The sequence below is a fragment of the Bubalus kerabau genome, chromosome X, assembly GCF_029407905.1.
Source record: "Bubalus kerabau isolate K-KA32 ecotype Philippines breed swamp buffalo chromosome X, PCC_UOA_SB_1v2, whole genome shotgun sequence".
Classification (NCBI taxonomy): Eukaryota; Metazoa; Chordata; class Mammalia; order Artiodactyla; family Bovidae; genus Bubalus; species Bubalus kerabau.
Genome location: NC_073647.1, coordinates 129,020,295 through 129,039,749, shown reverse-complemented (window position 1 = coordinate 129,039,749; position 19,455 = coordinate 129,020,295). Strand labels below are relative to the sequence as shown.

Genomic DNA, 19,455 nt, shown 5'->3' with positions numbered 1-19,455 from the left:
TGAAACCACTAAAAGCAAAAACCCAAGATTCTTACAACCTGACACCTAAATATAATTCCAACCATTTCTCATGACCCACAGCTGCCTATAGTATAGTCCACCTGGTGGCTAGAAACATGTATTATGAAACAGGCCAGAAATCACTTTTCCCCCCATCAGCTGATTAACAATGATTACAAAGGGCCTATTTTAGACTGTGTACCAGGAGATGTAGAAAGCGGTTCAAAAGATAATCAAGACAAAGAAATGCATTTATAGATTAGATAGCCAGGTGGTACTTTTCCTACTCAAAATGGTGTTCAGTTACTACACGGAAGAAAAAGTCTTGAGTCTCTTAAGAGGCCTAAGTTCTAGGGGTATCTGCTGTTTACAAAGTTACCAGGTCAAGCAGAGGGTCATGGTTCTTAATATACCACACACATGCCCACAAAATGTTAGGTGGCCGTTAACCTATCCAGATGGTTAAATGTTCACAAATGACCTCATGGCTGTCCAAAAAATGAACGTATCTATATGATGCCCTTCATGACTGTGTTTACCTATACCCATTTCACCAGAAAAACAATTCTACAGTTTTCCATGGAGGTTTTCCTTCGAGCCAAAAAAAAAAACCCACAATTCTCTTGCTCGAAATATTGCCCCGAAGAAATCATACACCTGAACCTGCTGGAGGCATAAACCACACACAAGTAGGGACACAGAAAATAAACGTTTGTATCCTGCGTTTATTATCCATGTGTGGAAGGCAGCAGACCAGTGAGAGCCTTCATTTCACCTGACAGATTGTTCTAAAGCCAAAATGAAAATCTCGTAACTAGGAGCACTAGAGGCCCTGAAAAACAGGCAGGATTCAGACATCTGTGATGAGCTTCAGGCACAAGTAGACCGAAAAATCTGTCTATAGCAAGTATTCATTTCATCCATTCTTAAGCAAGGACTGTTGACGAGAATGGCACCGTGCATTTAACATTAGGCTAGCTGCATGTTTTTCCGAGTCGGCGTGAACTGTGACACACTGAGTTGCACGCGCCACCTCTGCCTCAGGGAGCTGTCTGCTGCAGTGATTGGAACTGAGAATTTCTGGCAGAGCCCCAAGACCTCAAGAGCAATCTGGCACTCTGTTTTTTAAAAAACACCATTCCCAAAGAAATGGTGAGCATTCAACTGGCCAAAGGAACAGCCAGAATACTGTGGTGAAATGTTCTTATCTTCTCTCCTAGAATGTAATCTTGGAAGAAAATATCTGGTCTACTGTACATTTGGGGGTTATTTTCATAACAATAAAAAACATCACTATTATTTTGATTCCCTGACTTCCTGGAAACTTGTCTGACTGTAATACACCTCAGGTAGTAAAGTTTCCACATGCCTGTGGGACTTCAATTACATGTGCTGGTCTTTTCTAAAAGTCATTCATAAGAGACATATGTTCAGGGTGGTTAAAAAAAGACAGTGCAACTTTTTACCACAAGTTAAAATAAATTTTAAGGGGAACTTACCATCAGAGTGAACCCAAGAAGTCTCACATTAGAAGGCAAACCGTCAGGAGCATTCAATACTTCACAGATTCAGGTTTCCTGTTTCTCCTCCCAGCCCACCACTCCCCTCCCTCGGACCCCACAAGCCTTGGAAGGGATGGAGACACACTGGAGGGTCATTCAGTCGATTAGACCTGATGGCATGGTTTGGCAGAATTTCCAGTGTGACTCCTTACATTTAAATGAATCAGTGGCTACTCTTGTCCATGCTCTTGCTAAGGATTCAGAACCCTCTCCTAAGGACTCCCCACCCATCCAGCCTGTCTCCCACCACAGTATACGCTATTGCCACCCATGGGAGAGCATTCCTTCTTGCTTCCTTCATACTCAACTCTTGGTAAGCACGATCTTGTTTCATTTGGGCTGTCACTCAATATGTCATTTCGTGAGGTAATTCAGTGTTTACATAATATTCCAGATAGTATGCAGAAAGAAGTGGCTTTTACTATTAAACCCCAAACCACATTCAGTGATAGCACTGTACCCTACCTATAAAAGGCATTAAAAAAGTCCCTCTAGATTCCAAAATTCACTTTTTATTCCTGACTGGGTGTGGGTCTATTTGGCTCCAGATGCCAAGTTAAAAACAAACAAACAAACTCCTCTAATGGGCAAGTTGAGATGTCATATGCTTTTCACACATCGTTTTCTAAGTGGCAGTAAAGCACATAGTTATGAGCGTGGCTCTGGACCCAGACTGCCTGGATTCAAATCCTGGCTCTGTCACCTTGGACACCCTGCTTACCCGCTTATTGACTCAGTTTCCTTATCTTTAAAACGGGGTTGATATGAGTACCTACCTCAGAGGCTTGTTGTGAAGATTACATAATGAAAAAGATGGCAAGTGCTTAGAAAAGTCCTTGGGAAACAGTAAGTACTCAAAAAAAAAAAAAATGTTAGCTAAAGTGGGAAACAGAGAGTGTAGGAACCAGGAAAAAGAAAATGAAAACAAAATGAAGTCATCCCAGAAGAATAAAAACCAAGGGCACTGGCAGAAAACACTAGGGTCTTGGAAGTGGAAGGAAGCTTTATGACTCATCGACTATGTGCGAGGCTAAATGTATTGTGAAGATTTTTTTTTGTTGCAAATGGCAACAGATGATGAACTTCAGGATCCCAACTTAGGGACTATGAAGGGTTGCCCTTTAAGAGAGTCCTGTTCCCCCAACCCCTGGTCCTGTTGTCATGGTGATGACAATGGCCATGAACATTTGAGGCATGTTCCTCATGAGCTGCAAGTGGAGAGGTGACTACCATCCTTACATGATGACACGTGTAATACACACATGCGCGTGCACGCACACAATTCTTACACAGACGCCAAACATAGAAAGCGGGATGAGACAGACAGAAGCCATGGCTGTGAGCCTGAATCTCACTAACCTCTCTCATTGGCTTCCCAGGGGTATTTCTTCCTTTAATAATAGAGAGAGGAAGAGGCAGAGATATCAGAAAGGAAAAAAAAACATGCATAAATATACAGTTTCATACCAATTTGCTTCTTTTACCAAACAAATGTTGAGATGACAATTCATTTATCCCCTTCTGGAAAAAAAAAAAACAAAAAAAAAACAGAAACAAAAAACCCAAAAGACACATCCAGTCAAATAACCTTTACATACACTTAAAATCGGTGTAAACAGATAACATGATCCAGGAGACATCACTCAGAGGATCCATAGAGCTCATGTGTTTAAGTGGATGAAAGCTGGCTTGGCAGGGAAACCTGACAAGCTGAGGATTGTTTTCAAGGGCAACTGTAGAATCTCAAGTTTACTGGCCAAAAATCTCAGAATCTCTTCATTGTCCACTTGACAAGCAACACCCAAACCATACACGGAAGTTGGTTTGGAGTGCCAAAAATCTGCACTGCGAAAGCAAGGTGGAACACTGCTTCTTAGAGCCTAGATCCCATCCTCTTGGGAGAACTTGTTCTGTCTGATAGGAGCTCAGCATGTCTGTGACGGGACTGGGGGCATTGGAGAAAACGGAAACAAAGCAGGGAGGAGTTAAGTCCCACTATGGGCAAGCCATGGAGCACAATTCAGCAATGAGCCTTCACCTTCCACCTCGTGATTCAGCAGATCCCGGGAGCCTGGAGGGTCAGCCACAGACCCCCCTGGCCTTGTTGGTATTCTAGAATCCTATGTCTGTGCATGCGGTTATGTGTTTTCAAAAAGCAGGCTGTGCTGAGAAAGTTTTGCTATGCTAGTATTTATAACTGGACAGAAAATGAGGGACTGCTGATCATACCTGGCACGTCTCGGGCACATAATCTCCTTTTTATCTCCAGGGTACCCCAAAGTGAAGTACTGGTTGTTAAACTTTGGCTTTAATAGTGGGATATTTCCTAAAACAATCTTCTCTGGAGTCCAGTATGTAGAGCAAGATATAAGCAGAGCAGAGCCCCTTCCTCCAACAAACCATGGTCAGTGCGCAAGCCATGGCTCCAAAAGGACCTACGAACCCGGGATTCCTTGTCGAGAGCAAAGAGGTCTGGAGCTACTCATCCAGAAGAAAGCTTTCAAAACTCAAGCCTAGGGTTGAACTTCTAGCATACAGGTAAAGGTTTTCTAAGTATGACCTTCTCTTGCTTCCCCCTTCCTTCCAAATTTTCCTGATTTAGCCCTTTCTTGGGGGTACAAAAACGGCAGGCATGGTGATGTAATAAACATGGTCAAGGTATTCACAATGCTCTTCAAATCAGAAAAGAGAGAGAGACAAAAAAGTACTGACTTAGCAGTTGTGGGCATTTCCAGTGGTAGGACCATAGCAGACAATGGGAAAAAGGAAAAGGGGGAGAACAGCATCATTTTTGAGGGCCCAAACCCAGCGTGAATGAATCATCTATTCTCCTTGACACCACTGGCAAAATGAAAAAGAAATCTTTTACTTCATGGTTATACTGTCTGGTGGTAGAATTAACTCTCTTCCCCTATAAGACTATATGAGCTCCTTGAAGGTGGGTCCACATGTTGCTCACCTACCTCTCTATCCCCAATACCTCTACTGTACCTTGACACTGTGGGTATTTGGTAACTGCCAGGTGAACTAAGGTAGGAAGGTCGCCACACTAGGTCATGGCCAAGAGTCCTTTGATGTTTTTGGACACTTGGCCTTGCTTGCTATCCTTTAGCTTGGATGCCAAGGGCTGCTAACTGGTTCTGGCTTGTAACTTGGGTCTATTTTTCTATTTTTTTATTTTAAATATAGTTGATTTACAATGTGTTAGTTTCATGTATATAGTAAAGTGATTCATATATATATATGAATACATATGTATGTATGTTGTGGTGGTTGTTTAGTCACTAAGTTGTGTCTGACTCTTTGCAACCCCATGCACTGTAACCTGCCAGGCTCCTCTGTCCATGGGATTTCCCAGGCAAGAATACCGGGGTGGGCTGCCATTTCCTTCTCCAGGGGATCTTCCCGACCCAAGAATAGAACACACGTCTCCTTTGTCTCCTGCACTGCAGGTGGATTCTTTACTACTGAGCCACCTGGGAAGCTATATGTGTGTATGTAGTATGTATGTGTGTGTGTGTGTGTATATACACACACACACATATATATATAGTTATTCTTTTTTGGGGGGTAAGTTTTTTTAAGAATTTTTTGATGTGGACCATTTTTAAAGTTTTTATGGGATTTGTTACAATATTGCTTTTTTTTTATGTTTTGGATTTTTTATTTTTTTGCCACCCATCATGTTTCCCAGTCAGGGATTGAACCCACACCCCCTGCATTGGAAGATGAAGTCTTAACTGCTGGACCACCAGGGAAGTCCCTATATATTGTTTTTCTGATTCTTTTCCCACAGAAGTTATTACAAAATACTGAGTCTGGTTCCCTGTGCTATACAGTAGGTCCTTGACTTGGGTGTATTTTTAAAGACTTCAGAACCTTAGGAAGGTCAGGGTTGTTAGAAAGCAATGTGATTTAGTTCTGGAATGTAATTATAGTTACTAGAATGATAAAGGTTACAGATCTTTATTAATTCTTCACCAAGCCATATTCAGAGCTCAGGATCAACTGGTCACTGCTGAAGGTGCAGCAGATGCTTTGGATTGTTTCAGGCACCTCTTCAGAAGCCATGCTTTCTGTGAAATGGACCTCCCCAAGTTACATGATCCCTAAGTTCTTTCAAAAACCCTCCCTTGTCACTTTGGGTTCTGGTGTGCTTATTAGCATAGTACAAACGGAGGTCCACTGTGTGTTTAAAAAGACTTAAAACACATGTTTTCTGCTTGTATCAGGAGTAGTTTCTATGCTGGCAAAACAAAGGCTCACTGGTTGCGTCATTAAACAAAAATCTTTACTAATAAATCAAGTACCAGATAAAAGTTGCATTGCAAAAACACATTCTTTGGAAATGAGTCTCCTTAGACTTTGGGTTAGGGGGTCCATCTGGCAATGTGGTATGCTGTCTGTCAGGAAATGAATCAAGAGAAAGAGGAAGTGTGTCGGGGAGTCCTGAGTCTAAATAAAGGGCTTGATCAGGTCTGGAGAAGTCACATTTCCTCAGGCAGTGGGAACCCAAGATGATTGGCTGTAATTCATTGTTCAGAGTCATAGTCCCAGGATGTTCCTATTTCTGGGTATCTTTATTAGCTTCTGTATCTCAGTTCACTGACTGTTTTTAAAAGTTCAGGAAGAATGAGTCCCTTTTAAGGATCTCTGTTTCATTACAAGTAAAAGAAGACTGAAATGGCTATAGTTGATTGAAAATGCAGGGTCTTTGGTGAACACGGATATAAATGTATAAATCAATTCAGAGGCAAAGTTTTGCTGAGCTTTGCAGCATTGAAATCTGTGACTGTACATACATCATGAGCTAGAGTGGACAACAATGTAATCATGTAAAGCCGGAGTTGGCAAAGTTGCTCTGTAGAGGGCCAGATAGTAAGTATTTCAGGCTTTGTCAGTCACATGGTCTCTGGAACAGCTCTTCAGCTCTGGCACAACTATCTGCCCTTGGAGTGAGAAAGCCTCCGTAGACAATATGTAAATGAGTGGGGGTGGCTGTGTTATGATGACAGTTTAGTTATAAAGGCAGGTAGTGAGCCAGATTTGGCCCACAGACTGCAGTTCACCGACCTCTGATGTAAAGGAGCTTGGATCCTTTCCGGAAGTCGAGAGGAAAGAGAAGGGAGCCCCAAGGGGGCCCGGGACTAGGATGCTTCCATCCATCTGCAGGCTTTCTGTTGTTCTTCCATGAAAGAACCACAGACAAGGCTTGAATTGTAGGTTTTGCAGAGCTGTTGGGTTGCTAATTTAGAGGCATTTAACAGACTGTATGTGGGCTTATCTCGGAGGGGGAGTATGAGAGAGGATGGCATGGGGCTGTTGGGGATAAAAATAATGTCAGCGGGTAAAAGATGATACAGGCAGCAGACAGACCCGACTAACAGTGCTGACCGCTTCCTGAGTTGTCTCACTGCACTAAGAGCTTATCTGGGATCCTATCATTAATGTATATGGACAGTGACACCTCATTTTTACAGGGGCCAATACAAACCCTGACTAGGGAAGCATTTTCTTTCACGAATGTGCATGCATCAAAAAAAACTCTTTGTTTGACTGCTAAATGATCAGAGATGTGTGGACAGATTGCTTCAAGAGTTGATGTTAAAATGATGTTTATTGTTCGTTCTAACCACGTAGCATTCCTATAGAATGATGGTGGGGATTTAGAAATTATCTTATGATAGATAATGATTCTTATTACAGTAGAGCTCAACTCCTCCATTTATAGACACAGGGATAGATTATATAGATAGATTAAATAGATTAACTACAAATTGGCCAACATTCTGGGTTTAGAATACACCAAGGCCCTCAAAGCTCCTCTGGTGGTTGTGAGTAACTAACCAGAGCTAGAGATTCATCAGGAAAGATAGGATTGCAAAGCTAAACACGCATACATGCTCAGTGTGAACTCCCTGCAGTTTAGAGCCATTCTGAGACAGGGTAGTGCTGACTATCACCTGATCACTAAGTGGAGGAGCAGGCAGCTCCCTTTATTAATTCGTAGAACAGTTTAGCAAGGCCATCAAGGTAAAAGCTGAAGCTCAACTGAACGAGGCTCTTCCCTCCTTTGGGTATCCAGGTACTTCTAGTGGAATGGTGAAGATTAGCTGATACCTGAAGAGTTACTGCTAAGTCAGAACTGTGGGAGAGTGTAACAAAAAAGTTGTGAATTTAAAGTACACACTCCCCTATTTATATGTTTTATATTTATGAAAAACATAATACTAAAAAGTCTTTTCCTCTGTGGGCAATTACCTAGCAGGGTTAAGGAAACCATGAGGTGGTATTTAATAGCACTTTTCCACTAAATGTCAGACCTTTGGGTCTGACATCTGTTTTAAGATATGCAAACAGCTGTCCAAGACAGCTGTAGCAAGCATGAACTTCACTTTTTGTAATACACCAATGGGAACGTGGATGGCAGACTTAGATGAAAAATCCAGTGTTCTCTAAGACACTAGCCAGGTCTTGGCAGAAACTTCCATGGTGAAACTTTTAAAACATCATTAAAAAAAAATATATATATTCACCTGGGTCAGGAAAGCTGAAATCAGTTAGAGCAGTATTTTTTTTTTTTCCGGTGAAAATGCAACATTTAATTTTGTATGTCTGTTCTGATTTTTTCAATGCATGGATCTTACTTGTTTCTTTATTAATAAAAGACTGCAGTTGACCTTTAAACAACATGGGTCTGAACTGCGTGGATCCACTTACACACAGATTGTTTTCAATAAATAATAGTACCTGTATTTTCATTTAACAGATCTTTAACATAAGTGTAGGGAATAGTGTACTCGATTATGGATCACAGTGCTGCTGCTGCTGCTGCTAAGTCGCTTCAGTCGTGTCCGACTCTGTGCGACCCCATAGACGGCAGCCCACCAGGCTCCCTCGTCCCTGGGATTCTCCAGGCAAGAACACTGGAGTGGGTTGCCATTTTCTTCTCCAATGCATGAAAATGAGAAGTGAAAGTGAAGTCGCTCAGTCGTGTCCCACTCTGAGCGACCCCATGGACTGCAGCCTACCAGGCTCCTCTGCCCATGGGATTTTCCAGGCAAGAGTACTGGAGTGGGGTGCCATTGCCTTCTCCGATGGGTCACAGTATGTGGAACTAAAAGAACTAGAGTTTGAGTCCTGATTCTACACAAACTATTTCAGCTTCCAGCCCTTGGTTGAGTCATTCACCAGTTCCTTTGTTATTAGTGAAGCAGAGATAGCAGTATGAAGGTTTTCAACTGCTAGGGAACAGTGTTTTTAAACCACTGGATCAGAAATCAATATAGTGGGTTGCAACTAGCATTTTATTTTTAAATACATAAAACAGAAACAGTGTGAATTGTATGTAGTAAAGAAAGTATTGTCATGAAACTTGCTTCTGATCTTTGTGTGTATATGTGAGTGTATACATGTATGTGTGGTATATATGCAGTACATACATATATGTGTGTACATACACTCACAAATAACTTGTATCTTTACCCCAGTCTGAGATGTAATATGTTTCTCTTATTATGGATAATGATCAGAAAAGATCAAAAGCCACGGTTTTGAACATCAAAGATGCTAAAATGATCTTTCAAGGCCCTTCCAATTTGGGATAGTCTCTAATCCTGAGACGTTAAGAAACTCAAGATTTTTGGCTTAATATCAATGTATCTACCAACTGTTAATATAGTCCCACTAAATCCTACTATACATACACACACACACACACACATATGTATGTGTATGTATGTATTATCATTCTTTGAAAATAAAAAAATGCCTTTAGTTAGAAATAAAGTATCCAAAAATCCACTTTTATAATTTTTAATTTTTGGGGTGAAGTAGAAAAGAATTGCTTTATTGCAGGAAGCCAAGCCAGGAGTCCAGGATAACTAGTGCTTAAAAGACCTGAACTCATCTAAGGCTTTCAGGGAAAGGTTTATAAAGACAGGGTGAGGGAGGGGGTTTGTGTGTGTGATAAGCTCATTGATTGGTTGGTGGTGAGGTAATTAGGAGTCAGCATCATCAACCTTCTGGTTCCCACCTGTCTGGGATCTAGATGCTTGAAAAACCACTTTTTAGAGTGCATCGATCATCAGCCTTTTTACAATGAGAAGACATTTTATTCATTTAAATTTATGGACAGATAGGTGTCATACTGTGACATATAACAGGAAATATATATTTAGTCTTTGTCCCTCTTCAAGGCACAATACTCTTAAAATCCTTGGAATTTCCTGTGGTGAGCAGCAGCAAAGTGTCTTTTGTTATGTGCTACTGAGGTGACTTTTGGATGGATGCTGGTTGCCAGGGGAGCCAATCAAGTGATGAGAGGGTTGGAACTTTGAGTCCTATCCCCTGACCTCTAGAAAAAGAGGAGGGCATGCCTGCGTGCTCAATCACTTCAGTTGTGTCCGACTGTTTGCAACTCCATGGACTTTAGCCCGCCAGGCTCCTTTGTCCATGGAATTCTCCAGGCAAGCATACTGGAGTGGGCTGCCATGCCTTCCTCCAGGGGATCTTCCCAAACCAGGAACTGAACCTTTGGCTCATGCACTGCAAGCAGATTCTTTACCACTGAGCCACTAGGGAGCCCAGAGGGGAGGGGCTGGAGGTTAACTTTAATCACCAATGGCCAATTTAATCATGATTTAATCAGTCACACCTATGTAATGAAGCCTCCACATAAACCAGAAAGAAGAGGGTTTGGAGAGCTTCCTGGCTGGTGAACGTGTGGAGACAAAGTAGGGAGAGTGGTGAGCTCAGGGAGGGCATGGAAGCTCCACCCCCTTTCCCCATGCCTTGCTCTATGCATCTCTTCCATCTGGCTGTTTCTGATTATATCTTTCTATCAATATCCATGATCTAGTCAAGAAAATGTTTCTCCGAGTTGTGTGTGCTGCTCTGGCAAATTAATTGACCCAAAGACGGGGTTGTTAGAATCTCTAGTGTCTAGCCAGTGGGTCAGAAACCCAGTGGACAACCCAGACTTAAAACTGGCATTCTGAAGTGAGGAGAGGAGGGGCTGTCTTGTGGGACTGAGACCTTAACCTGTGGACTTTGATCCTATCTCTGGGTAGGTAAAAGTCAGAATCTGAGCTGAACTGGAGCATATATCTCCTGCATATACCTGCTGGTATATGAGAACTGTTTGGCAGTGTGGGAAAAAGAACCTACGCATTGTAATGGGGTACAAAATCATAAAGGGCCTATGATAAGGTATAATTTGGTAGGAATTAACAACAGCAAAAAAAATGTCAGGGTCATCGCATCACAGAAAGACCGGTCAGCTCTTCCAGCACCTTATCTACTCTCTTATTCTGTGTTTGTTTGTTGATTTGATTGTGTTTGCTTCAGGACAATGAATGAATTCTCTCAGGCCACCAGGGTACTGTTGAGTAAGTAGGAACTTGGTTAATGGAATTGATTTCAGACAAAGCCTGCTTATGCCGTATTCTCAGACAAAGCCTGCTTATGCCGTATTTGAGAAGTCCAATTAGCACTCAGGGGATGAAATGCTTCCATAAGCACTAATTTAGTAAACACTAACCAGGCGGCCTGAAGAGAGTTTCCCAGGTTTCCATGTAAGTAAATTACCATCATACAAGTGAATGTAAGATCAGAGGCTGACTGCCAAATACCCTATCAGAGGAGGTGTATTTCTGGTCTTTCACACTCCTGTGCTGTTTAGCCTCAAGGACTTTAAGAGGGGGATGCCTAGCTCCCATCTTAAGATAATCAGGAGGGCCAGGGACCTAGTATGGGTATATAAAAGGCTGCCACTGGGGAAGCAGAGCCCTGCACCTTGCTCCAGTCTCTACTTGGATCTACTCCAGTGGTTTGGATGTGAAAGAAATGCCTGAGGTGACCACTAACTTCCCACAGAATCAGTAAACAAGCTTTCAGGCCAAGGACTTGGGATGAGACGCAGGTCTGTGACCTTCAAGAGAAAGCTGGGGGTCAGTGAAATGTGTGTGAAAGTTGGGCTCCACAGCACTGGGCCCATGAGCAGCTGTGTGACCTTGAGGAAGACCCTTGCTCTGCTTGAGGCTGACACCCTCCTGTTATCTTGAAGGGTGTTTCTAGGGTTCTCTCATGGCGCAGATGTCTCCATCATAGGAGTAATCCAGTTAATTGGGTGGTGATTTGAACGTCTAGGAGGGCTGTGTCCCCAGCTGACCATAAGCACCTTGATGGCAAGAACTTGGCATTTCTCCTTTGCATCCCTAACACCTCCGCTGGTGCATAGTAGGTGCTAGCGACAGGAGGCAGGATAAAGGTGAATGCATTTGATTTCGGTCAGACCAGCATGCAGTCTTCCTGTTATGAATCAGGGTATCTAGGGAGACAGTGAAGGCAGGATGGAGAAGAGGCTGGCCAGGTGGGGAATAAGGAGGTGGGTGGAAGACACAAGAATTGTATCTCTTAAAATCAACACATCAGAGGCACTCAGCAGTGAAAAGATGGCTGGTGCAGACATTTAAAATTAGCTTCCCCTTACGGTTCCTTAGCAACGGTCTATCAGAATGTTATTGCTTTTAATGTGCATTGCACAATGCTCATGCGCACATCAAATAGCTGGGAAATGGCCACTGTTAACTGACACTGAACCAAAAGATAGGAAAAACATAGGACTGCAAACACCCTCCTCATTGCCCTTATGGAGAGGAACAAATAGCCCCATTGTCTGTTGCCCTTCCCTCCTTGGCTGCCCATTAGGGGTGCCAATCACTGGCCACCGAGCCTTGTGCTTTCTCCCCTTGGCTTCTCTAGAATTTCCTTCTATTTGCTCACAGGTGACTGCTACCATTATGTTTTTTTTTTAATTGAAGTATAACTGACATAAGACATTATATTATTATCAGGTGTACAACCTAGTGATTTGACATTTGTATGCATTGTGAAATGATCACCCTAATAGGTCTATGTACCATCTGTCACCATACAAAGTTACAGGTCTTTCTCTTGCGATGAGAACTCCTAAGATTTTCACTCTTAGCAATTTTCAGATTTGCAATACAATATTATTGACTCTTGTCCACATGCTCTCTGCCATTCTTTTTATTCACTGAAGGGGGAGCGGGTCAGTGACTTTGTTTTATGTTAGGGCAATGAACCAAGAAAAATAGTCCAAGAAACAAATGCCTTTCTTTGTGAAAATTGTATTCTATCTAAGGAAGTGAAAAAAATAACAAACTAGTACATATATATTTAACTGTACTTACATTTAAATGAAGGGGTAAGATACAGTTATAAAATATACATAAAGGGCATCAGATTGCAAGCTCAAGTGCCCACCACTACTATACACTAGGCATATTCTGCACTTTGCTGTATCACGTGGTAGCTGTATGTCTCTGGTAAAGGCACCGTCAAGGCATTAATTTCCTCATCTGTAAATCTCACTTAGTAATTAGTCCACAGTAAAAGCTATCTCATCATTAACTCTTCAGACTAATGTGCCAAGCAAGGAAGACACCTTATAAATGTTAAGTTAGTATTCTTATTTCTGGAAATAGGTTATTTGAATTGAAAACACTCTAAGTCAGAAATTCACATTTGAAAAGAAATTCTTCTCACAATGATCCCAAGTTGGCATTCTGTCAGCACTTGTTTATGTTAACATGGAAACTACACATGCCAGTTGTGTATGGCAGTGAGTAGTCTACTTCCAGTGAGTCTGAGTGACTTCCGAGTCATAGCACTTACCCCTGGAACTAGGGAAGGAGTTGTTGAGTTGCTCCATCACTTCCTCTAACCCTGTGCTTGAGTCCTGGGGAGGACTGAGAAGGTCTTCCTCACCTAAATCAAATCAAACACAAATAATGGCAAATTACACTTCAGGGAAAAAACAGTGAGACTAGAGAAAAGGTTCATGATAGCATTTTAAATTCCATCATAAATTCTTTGCCACTTGTTCATAAATAACAGAAATAAAAATAACCTCTAAAGCTTACTAATTAGGGAGCAGTTCCTTCAAGGGATGAAGAATTTCATGCAGATATTTGTGTACATCATTATCTTTGGAAAAGAAAACTGTGTACCTGCTTAGAAGTTAAGATAAAGTTGCCATAACTTGCTTATGCCCCATTAACAAATATGAAATGCTGTTCTTTGTAATAAAAAAGGATTAGTGCACACTTGCAGTGTGTCTCTTCACAAAAGAAGAATGTGACATTTTGAATTCACTTTATGAATGTAAGGAGTGAAGACACTGATGTATTTTTTCCACTCTTTCCTTTGACATTTAACAAAAAAAAAAACAAACAAAACTCAAGTACCTTTGAAGTCCAGTTTAATAGGGAGAAATAAGAATTTCATGTGACCTATAAAGGTAATGAAATATTGGTATTTTAAGGACTGTACGTATTGAGATACTAGAAGTTATGTTCCTTTCCCCTTTGTTACATGGGGTTACTTCATAATTATGTTTTTGGAGGCTTACAAAGGGAAACTTGTTTTTAATTTTTGAGAATTTGTTTCTGTGAAAAGAGAAAGATGATTTGGAAGGAAAGGAGGTTAGGCATGGATGGTCTTCTGGGGATGGGAGTCTCCTTGTAGAGTTTGTTGATCTGTGTCTCTACTTTTTATTTATGTCAAGGAAATACACCTCAAATAGCATTTGCAGTAAGGAGAAATTTCTTAAGAGCAAACAAAATTATTTTGAACTTTGAAGGTCTCTGAAAGTCATTTTTCATAACATTCAATCTTCCAACTGTGAAAATAACATGTTTTCGAGTTCTGTTTGTTCAGTACATTGTCACTTCCATTTAAAACAAGACCTTGTTTCAGCAAATCAACAATAATGGACACACTTAAGGACAACCTCAGGTTCACATCTGACTTTAAAAGGGAGCCAGTGACATAATGACTTAAATATGCTTGTCATTTCCTTTGGTCTATGCCACTTGCAATTTCATCTCTGATTATAACCCTGCATTTATTACCAAGTTTTCACCTTTTCTTTCTTAAAGCAGAAGCTGAAAGAATCATTGGCAATGCTCACCACTGAGATAAAATCATATGCAATGTGAATGTGAGACTGTATACCATTATTAGAAAGGAGGGCTAAGGACCTGGGAGAGGAAAAAACCTCTCTGATTCGGTGAGTCTCCTGGTAACATACCATAGGAAACCTCTTTGAAGTACTAAGGACAGGAAATGATTGCTAAAGAATTCAGGTCATAAGGTGGAAAAGGAAGTTAGAATATTTATCCATCCACACGCACAAACTACTTGCTCATATCCATGCCTTTAAAAATCAAAGAATGAAATTCAGCATCTGTCGTTTCTTCTTGCCTGTGCTTTTAGACTACCGTCATCTGAAAAAGATGGAATGAATGAAAGATCGCCAGAAGGAACAGGATGCTGACAGCTGCAGGGTTGATCACGTCTCTTGGTTCCATTACCAATTACAAAATTTTGCTGATTTGGGGAACATGGGCATTTTTCATGGCATCAAGTCAACTTCAGTGATTGTACACATTACAGAATAAGTCGGTACCAACAGAGACACTCGTGAGCAGCTATGTTAATATTTCTGACAGTTTAATTACCTCACGCTGGAGCTCTAGGAACTCCACTGGACTGTGATTAAGGTTTACGTGCAGTTCAATGAAGTGACTGACATTCTTCTCCCTGAATTACTTCAAGGATCAAAAAATAGTATAAACCTAATGATGTCAACCAGGCATAACTATCATCTATGAGTCTCAAAGGTATGTGTCTGAGTAGGAATGTAAACTTGGCTTCTTGGTTTCAGTGGAAATTTTCATGGCAGTGATCAATGTGTCTATTCAAACAGTTTTTGAAGGCCTATTACATCCTAGGTGTAAACATAAACAGGTAAAATATAATCTGTTCTTAAGATTTTCACAGTAAGCAGAAACTCCTTTGGGTTTAACTAATCTCCTTTAAGAATCAAAATCAGAATTATATATATGCATGAGCAGAGGTGAATCAACCACCAAAAAATGCTTTTTACAGCCTAATATTTTCTGTCAGATTATACTGGAAAAGTGAAAACAGCTGAATGACACCTGAAATTAAAGTAATGCCACTGGACTATTCAACACTGAGCCAGATTTTAAATGTTAAAAAAAATTCAAAACAGATTTATTTATAAATTCAAATGTTTCTCAAAAGCCAACTATGTGGCAGGCAACTGCTCCGAGCAGCAGTCACCAACCTTTTTGGCACCAGCAACCGATTTCGTGGAGGACAATTTTCCCACAGACCAGGGTGGGGGCGATGGTTTCTACATGATTCAAGCACGTTACATTTGTTGTGCACTTTATTTCTAGTTTTATTACATCAGCTCCACCTCATACCATCAGGCATGAGATCCTGGAGGTTGGGGACCCTGGGTTTTGAGTACTGAGATTATAGCAATACACAACTAAAAAGCTTGGTCTCCATGGAGCCATTCTTATAGAGGAATACAGGCCTCAGAAAAAAGGGCCAGGGAAGGGCAGTGAGGAAGACTCTGCAGAAAGGCGAGTCTAAGAAGTCCTCATTAATAAGGGGCAGGTGAGCTAAAGTGTTAGGAACTTAAAGTAGTTATTAGAAAGAAGAGTTAGAGCCATGTAGCTAATTGAAGGAAGAGTGCAGACAGAGAGAATAGCAAATGCAGAGACTCTGAGGGGAGAGTATGATTGGCTTGTTCCAAGAAGACCAGGAAGTTGGCTAGGGCATACAAAGTAAAGTGACCAAGTGTTAGAGGGCACGTGCTTCCCTGGCCCAGGAATTTGGACACGGTCATATGCCCTGCTTTGGCCAATGGAATTTTAGCAGATATGACATAAGCAGAAGCTTGTAATGTCCTTGGGTGATTGGGCTTGCTTTCTTGTGCTTATGTGCCATAAGAAGTACAGGATCCAGTGGTTTGCTGACCCAAGGAGGATGAGAGACACGTCAAACAGACTTGACCCCAACCCACAACTAGGAGTTGTGCTAGTTGAGCTCCAGCACAACTCCAGTCAACCAATAGATGCATGAATGACAAATACATACCTTGAGAATTTTGCGATTATTTTGTTACATAGCAATAGCTGACTGGTATACTCTGTTTTGGAATAGCTCAACTGGAATTCTATCACCTCCACTAGCTTTGCTCATAGTGATGCTTTCTAAGGCCCACTTGACTTCACATTCCAGGATGTCTGGCTCTAGGTCAGTGATCATACCATCGTGATTATCTGGGTCGTGAAGATCTTTTTTGTACAGTTTTTCTGTGTATTCTTGCCATCTCTTCTTAATATCTTCTGCTTCTGTTAGGTCCGTACCATTTCTGTCCTTTATCGAGCCCATCTTTGCATGAAATGTTCCTTTGGTATCTCTGATTTTCTTGAAGAGATCTCTAGTCTTTCCCATTCTGTTGTTTTCCTCTATTTCTTTGCATTGATTGCTGAAGAAGGCTTTCTTATCTCTTCTTGCTATTCTTTGGAACTCTGCATTCAGATGTTTATTTCTTTCCTTTTCTCCTTTGCTTTCGCTTCTCTTCTTTTCACAGCTATTTGTAAGGCCTTCAGAGACAGTCATTTTGCTTTTTTGCATTTCTTTTCCATGGGGATGGTCTTGATCCCTGTCTCCTATACAATGTCACGAACCTCATTCCATAGTTCATCAGGCACTCTATCTATCAGATCTAGGCCCTTAAATCTATTTCTTAGCAGTGGCCACAGGACTGGAAAAGGTCAGTTTTCATTCCAATCCCAAAGAAAGGCAATGCCAAAGAATGCTCAAACTACCGCACAATTGCACTCATCTCACACGCTAGTAAAGTAATGCTCAAAATTCTCCAAGCCAGGCTTCAGCAATATGTGAACTGTGAACTTCCTGATGTTCAAGCTGGTTTTAGAAAAGGCAGAGGAACCAGAGATCAAATTGCCAACATCCGCTGGATCATGGAAACAGCAAGAGAGTTCCAGAAAAACATCTATTTCTGCTTTATTGACTATGCCAAAGCCTTTGATTGTGTGGATCACAATAAACTGTGGAAAATTCTGAAAGAGATGGGAATACCAGACCACCTGATCTGCCTCTTGAGAAACCTGTATGCAGGTCAGGAAGCAACAGTTAGAACTGGACATGGAACAAGAGACTGGTTCCAAATAGGAAAAGGAATACGTCAAGGCTGTATATTGTCACCCTGTTTATTTAACTTATATGCAGAGTACATCATGAGAAGCGCTGGACTGGAAGAAACACAAGCTGGAATCAAGATTGCCGGGAGAAATATCAATAACCTCAGATATGCAGATGACACCACCCTTATGGCAGAAAGTGAAGAGGAACTAAAAAGCCTCTTGATGAAGGTGAAAGTGGAGAGTGAAAAGTTGGCTTAAAGCTCAACATTCAGAAAACGAAGATCATGGCATCTGGTCCCATCACTTCATGGCAAATAGATGGGGAAACAGTGGAAACAGTGTCAGGCTTTATTTTTCTGGGCTCCAAAGTCACTGCAGATGGTGACTGCAGCCATGAAATTAAAAGATGCTTACTCCTTGGAAGGAAAGTTATGACCAACCTAGATACCATATTCAAAAGCAGAGACATTACTTTGCCAACAAAGGTCCATCTAGTTAAGGCTATGGTTTTTCCTGTGGTCATGCATGGATGTGAGAGTTGGACTGTGAAGAAGACTGAGCGCCGAAGAATTGATGTTTTTGAAGTGTGGTGTTGGAGAAGACTCTTGAGAGTCCCTTGGACTGCAAGGAGATCCAACCAGTCCATTCTGAAGGAGATCAGCCCTGGGATTTCTTTGGAAGGAATGATGCTAAAGCTGAAACTCCAGTACTTTGGCCACCTCATGCGAAGAGTTGACTCACTGGAAAAGACTCTGATGTTGGGAGGGATTGGGGGCAGGAGGAGAAGGGGACGACAGAGGATGAGATGGCTGGATGGCATCACTGACTCGATGGACATGAGTCTGAGTGAACTCCGGGAGTTGGTGATGGACAGGGAGGCCTGGCGTGCTGCGATTCATGGGGTCGCAAAGAGTCGGACACGACTGAGCGACTGATCTGAGATCTGAGATACTGTGTTTTAATGGACTGAACCAGCAAGATACCAATGTTTACAGATTATCTTAATCATATGCGGATATGTAGCTATACTATTATGTGAAGGCGTTAGGCGCTCAGTCATGTCCGGCTCTTTGTGACCCCATGGAGTACAGCCCACCAGGCTCCTCTATCCCTGGAATTCTCCAGGCAAAAATACTAGAGTGGGTAGCCATTCCCTTATCCAGGGGATCTTCCCAACCTACGGATCGAACCTGGGTCTCCTGCATTGCAGGCCGATTCTTCATGGCCTGAGCCACCAATATTACAGGCAACTCCAAAATGTTCCTGACTCCAACAACAATATAGTGACCATAAACCTCCTCCCACCAAAACAACCCTCATTTGTTCAACAAGAAAACATTTATTGAGTTCCAACTGTGTACACTGGGAACTTGGCCAGCCATCATCTCTACTTCACCAATGCATTGCCTGCTAAAATAGCACTGCCAATTTTTAAGGGATTTCTAACTTAGTTAATTGCAATTCTTTAGCATTAATACTTCAATTCTCCAATCCAAGGTAATTCCCACAGATGTCCATAAAAATCCTTTTTGCATTATTAGTCCTCCTTTTCATGGTTTGTCTGAAGTTGGTCCAAAGAAATGATAGAAACATTTTAAAAAGATAAATGTTTCAAAATAAGGAAAGACATAGTCAAAGTTAAAACAGCACTCTGATATAGTATAATATGCTAGACACTGCTGAAGTGAAGAGAAAAGGAGATGGCTCAATTAAGTCTGAGATAAAAGAAATGAAATCGTTTGCTATGGGCAAGACATTCTTCAAGTCTTCTGAAATTCACCATGGTTTTAGGCTTTTTTGAAAGGAAGAGATCC

At 41.5% G+C, this 19,455-nt stretch overlaps 1 protein-coding gene across 7 annotated transcripts in view; it reads right to left on the bottom strand.

Moving 5' to 3' along the window:
- The window catches only part of DMD (dystrophin), a 2,389,494-nt gene that overhangs the window by 4,081 nt on the left and 2,365,958 nt on the right, over positions 1-19,455 (bottom strand). For 6 of the 7 annotated variants that reach the window (XM_055564496.1, XM_055564495.1, XM_055564498.1 and 3 more), the window contains one exon: positions 13,263-13,355. In XM_055564496.1, coding sequence (XP_055420471.1) covers positions 13,263-13,355 — 93 coding nt within the window. Of the gene's footprint in view, positions 1-2,921; positions 2,954-13,262; positions 13,356-19,455 lie in introns of all 7 variants that reach the window. The other variant, XM_055564497.1, reaches the window with a different exon arrangement.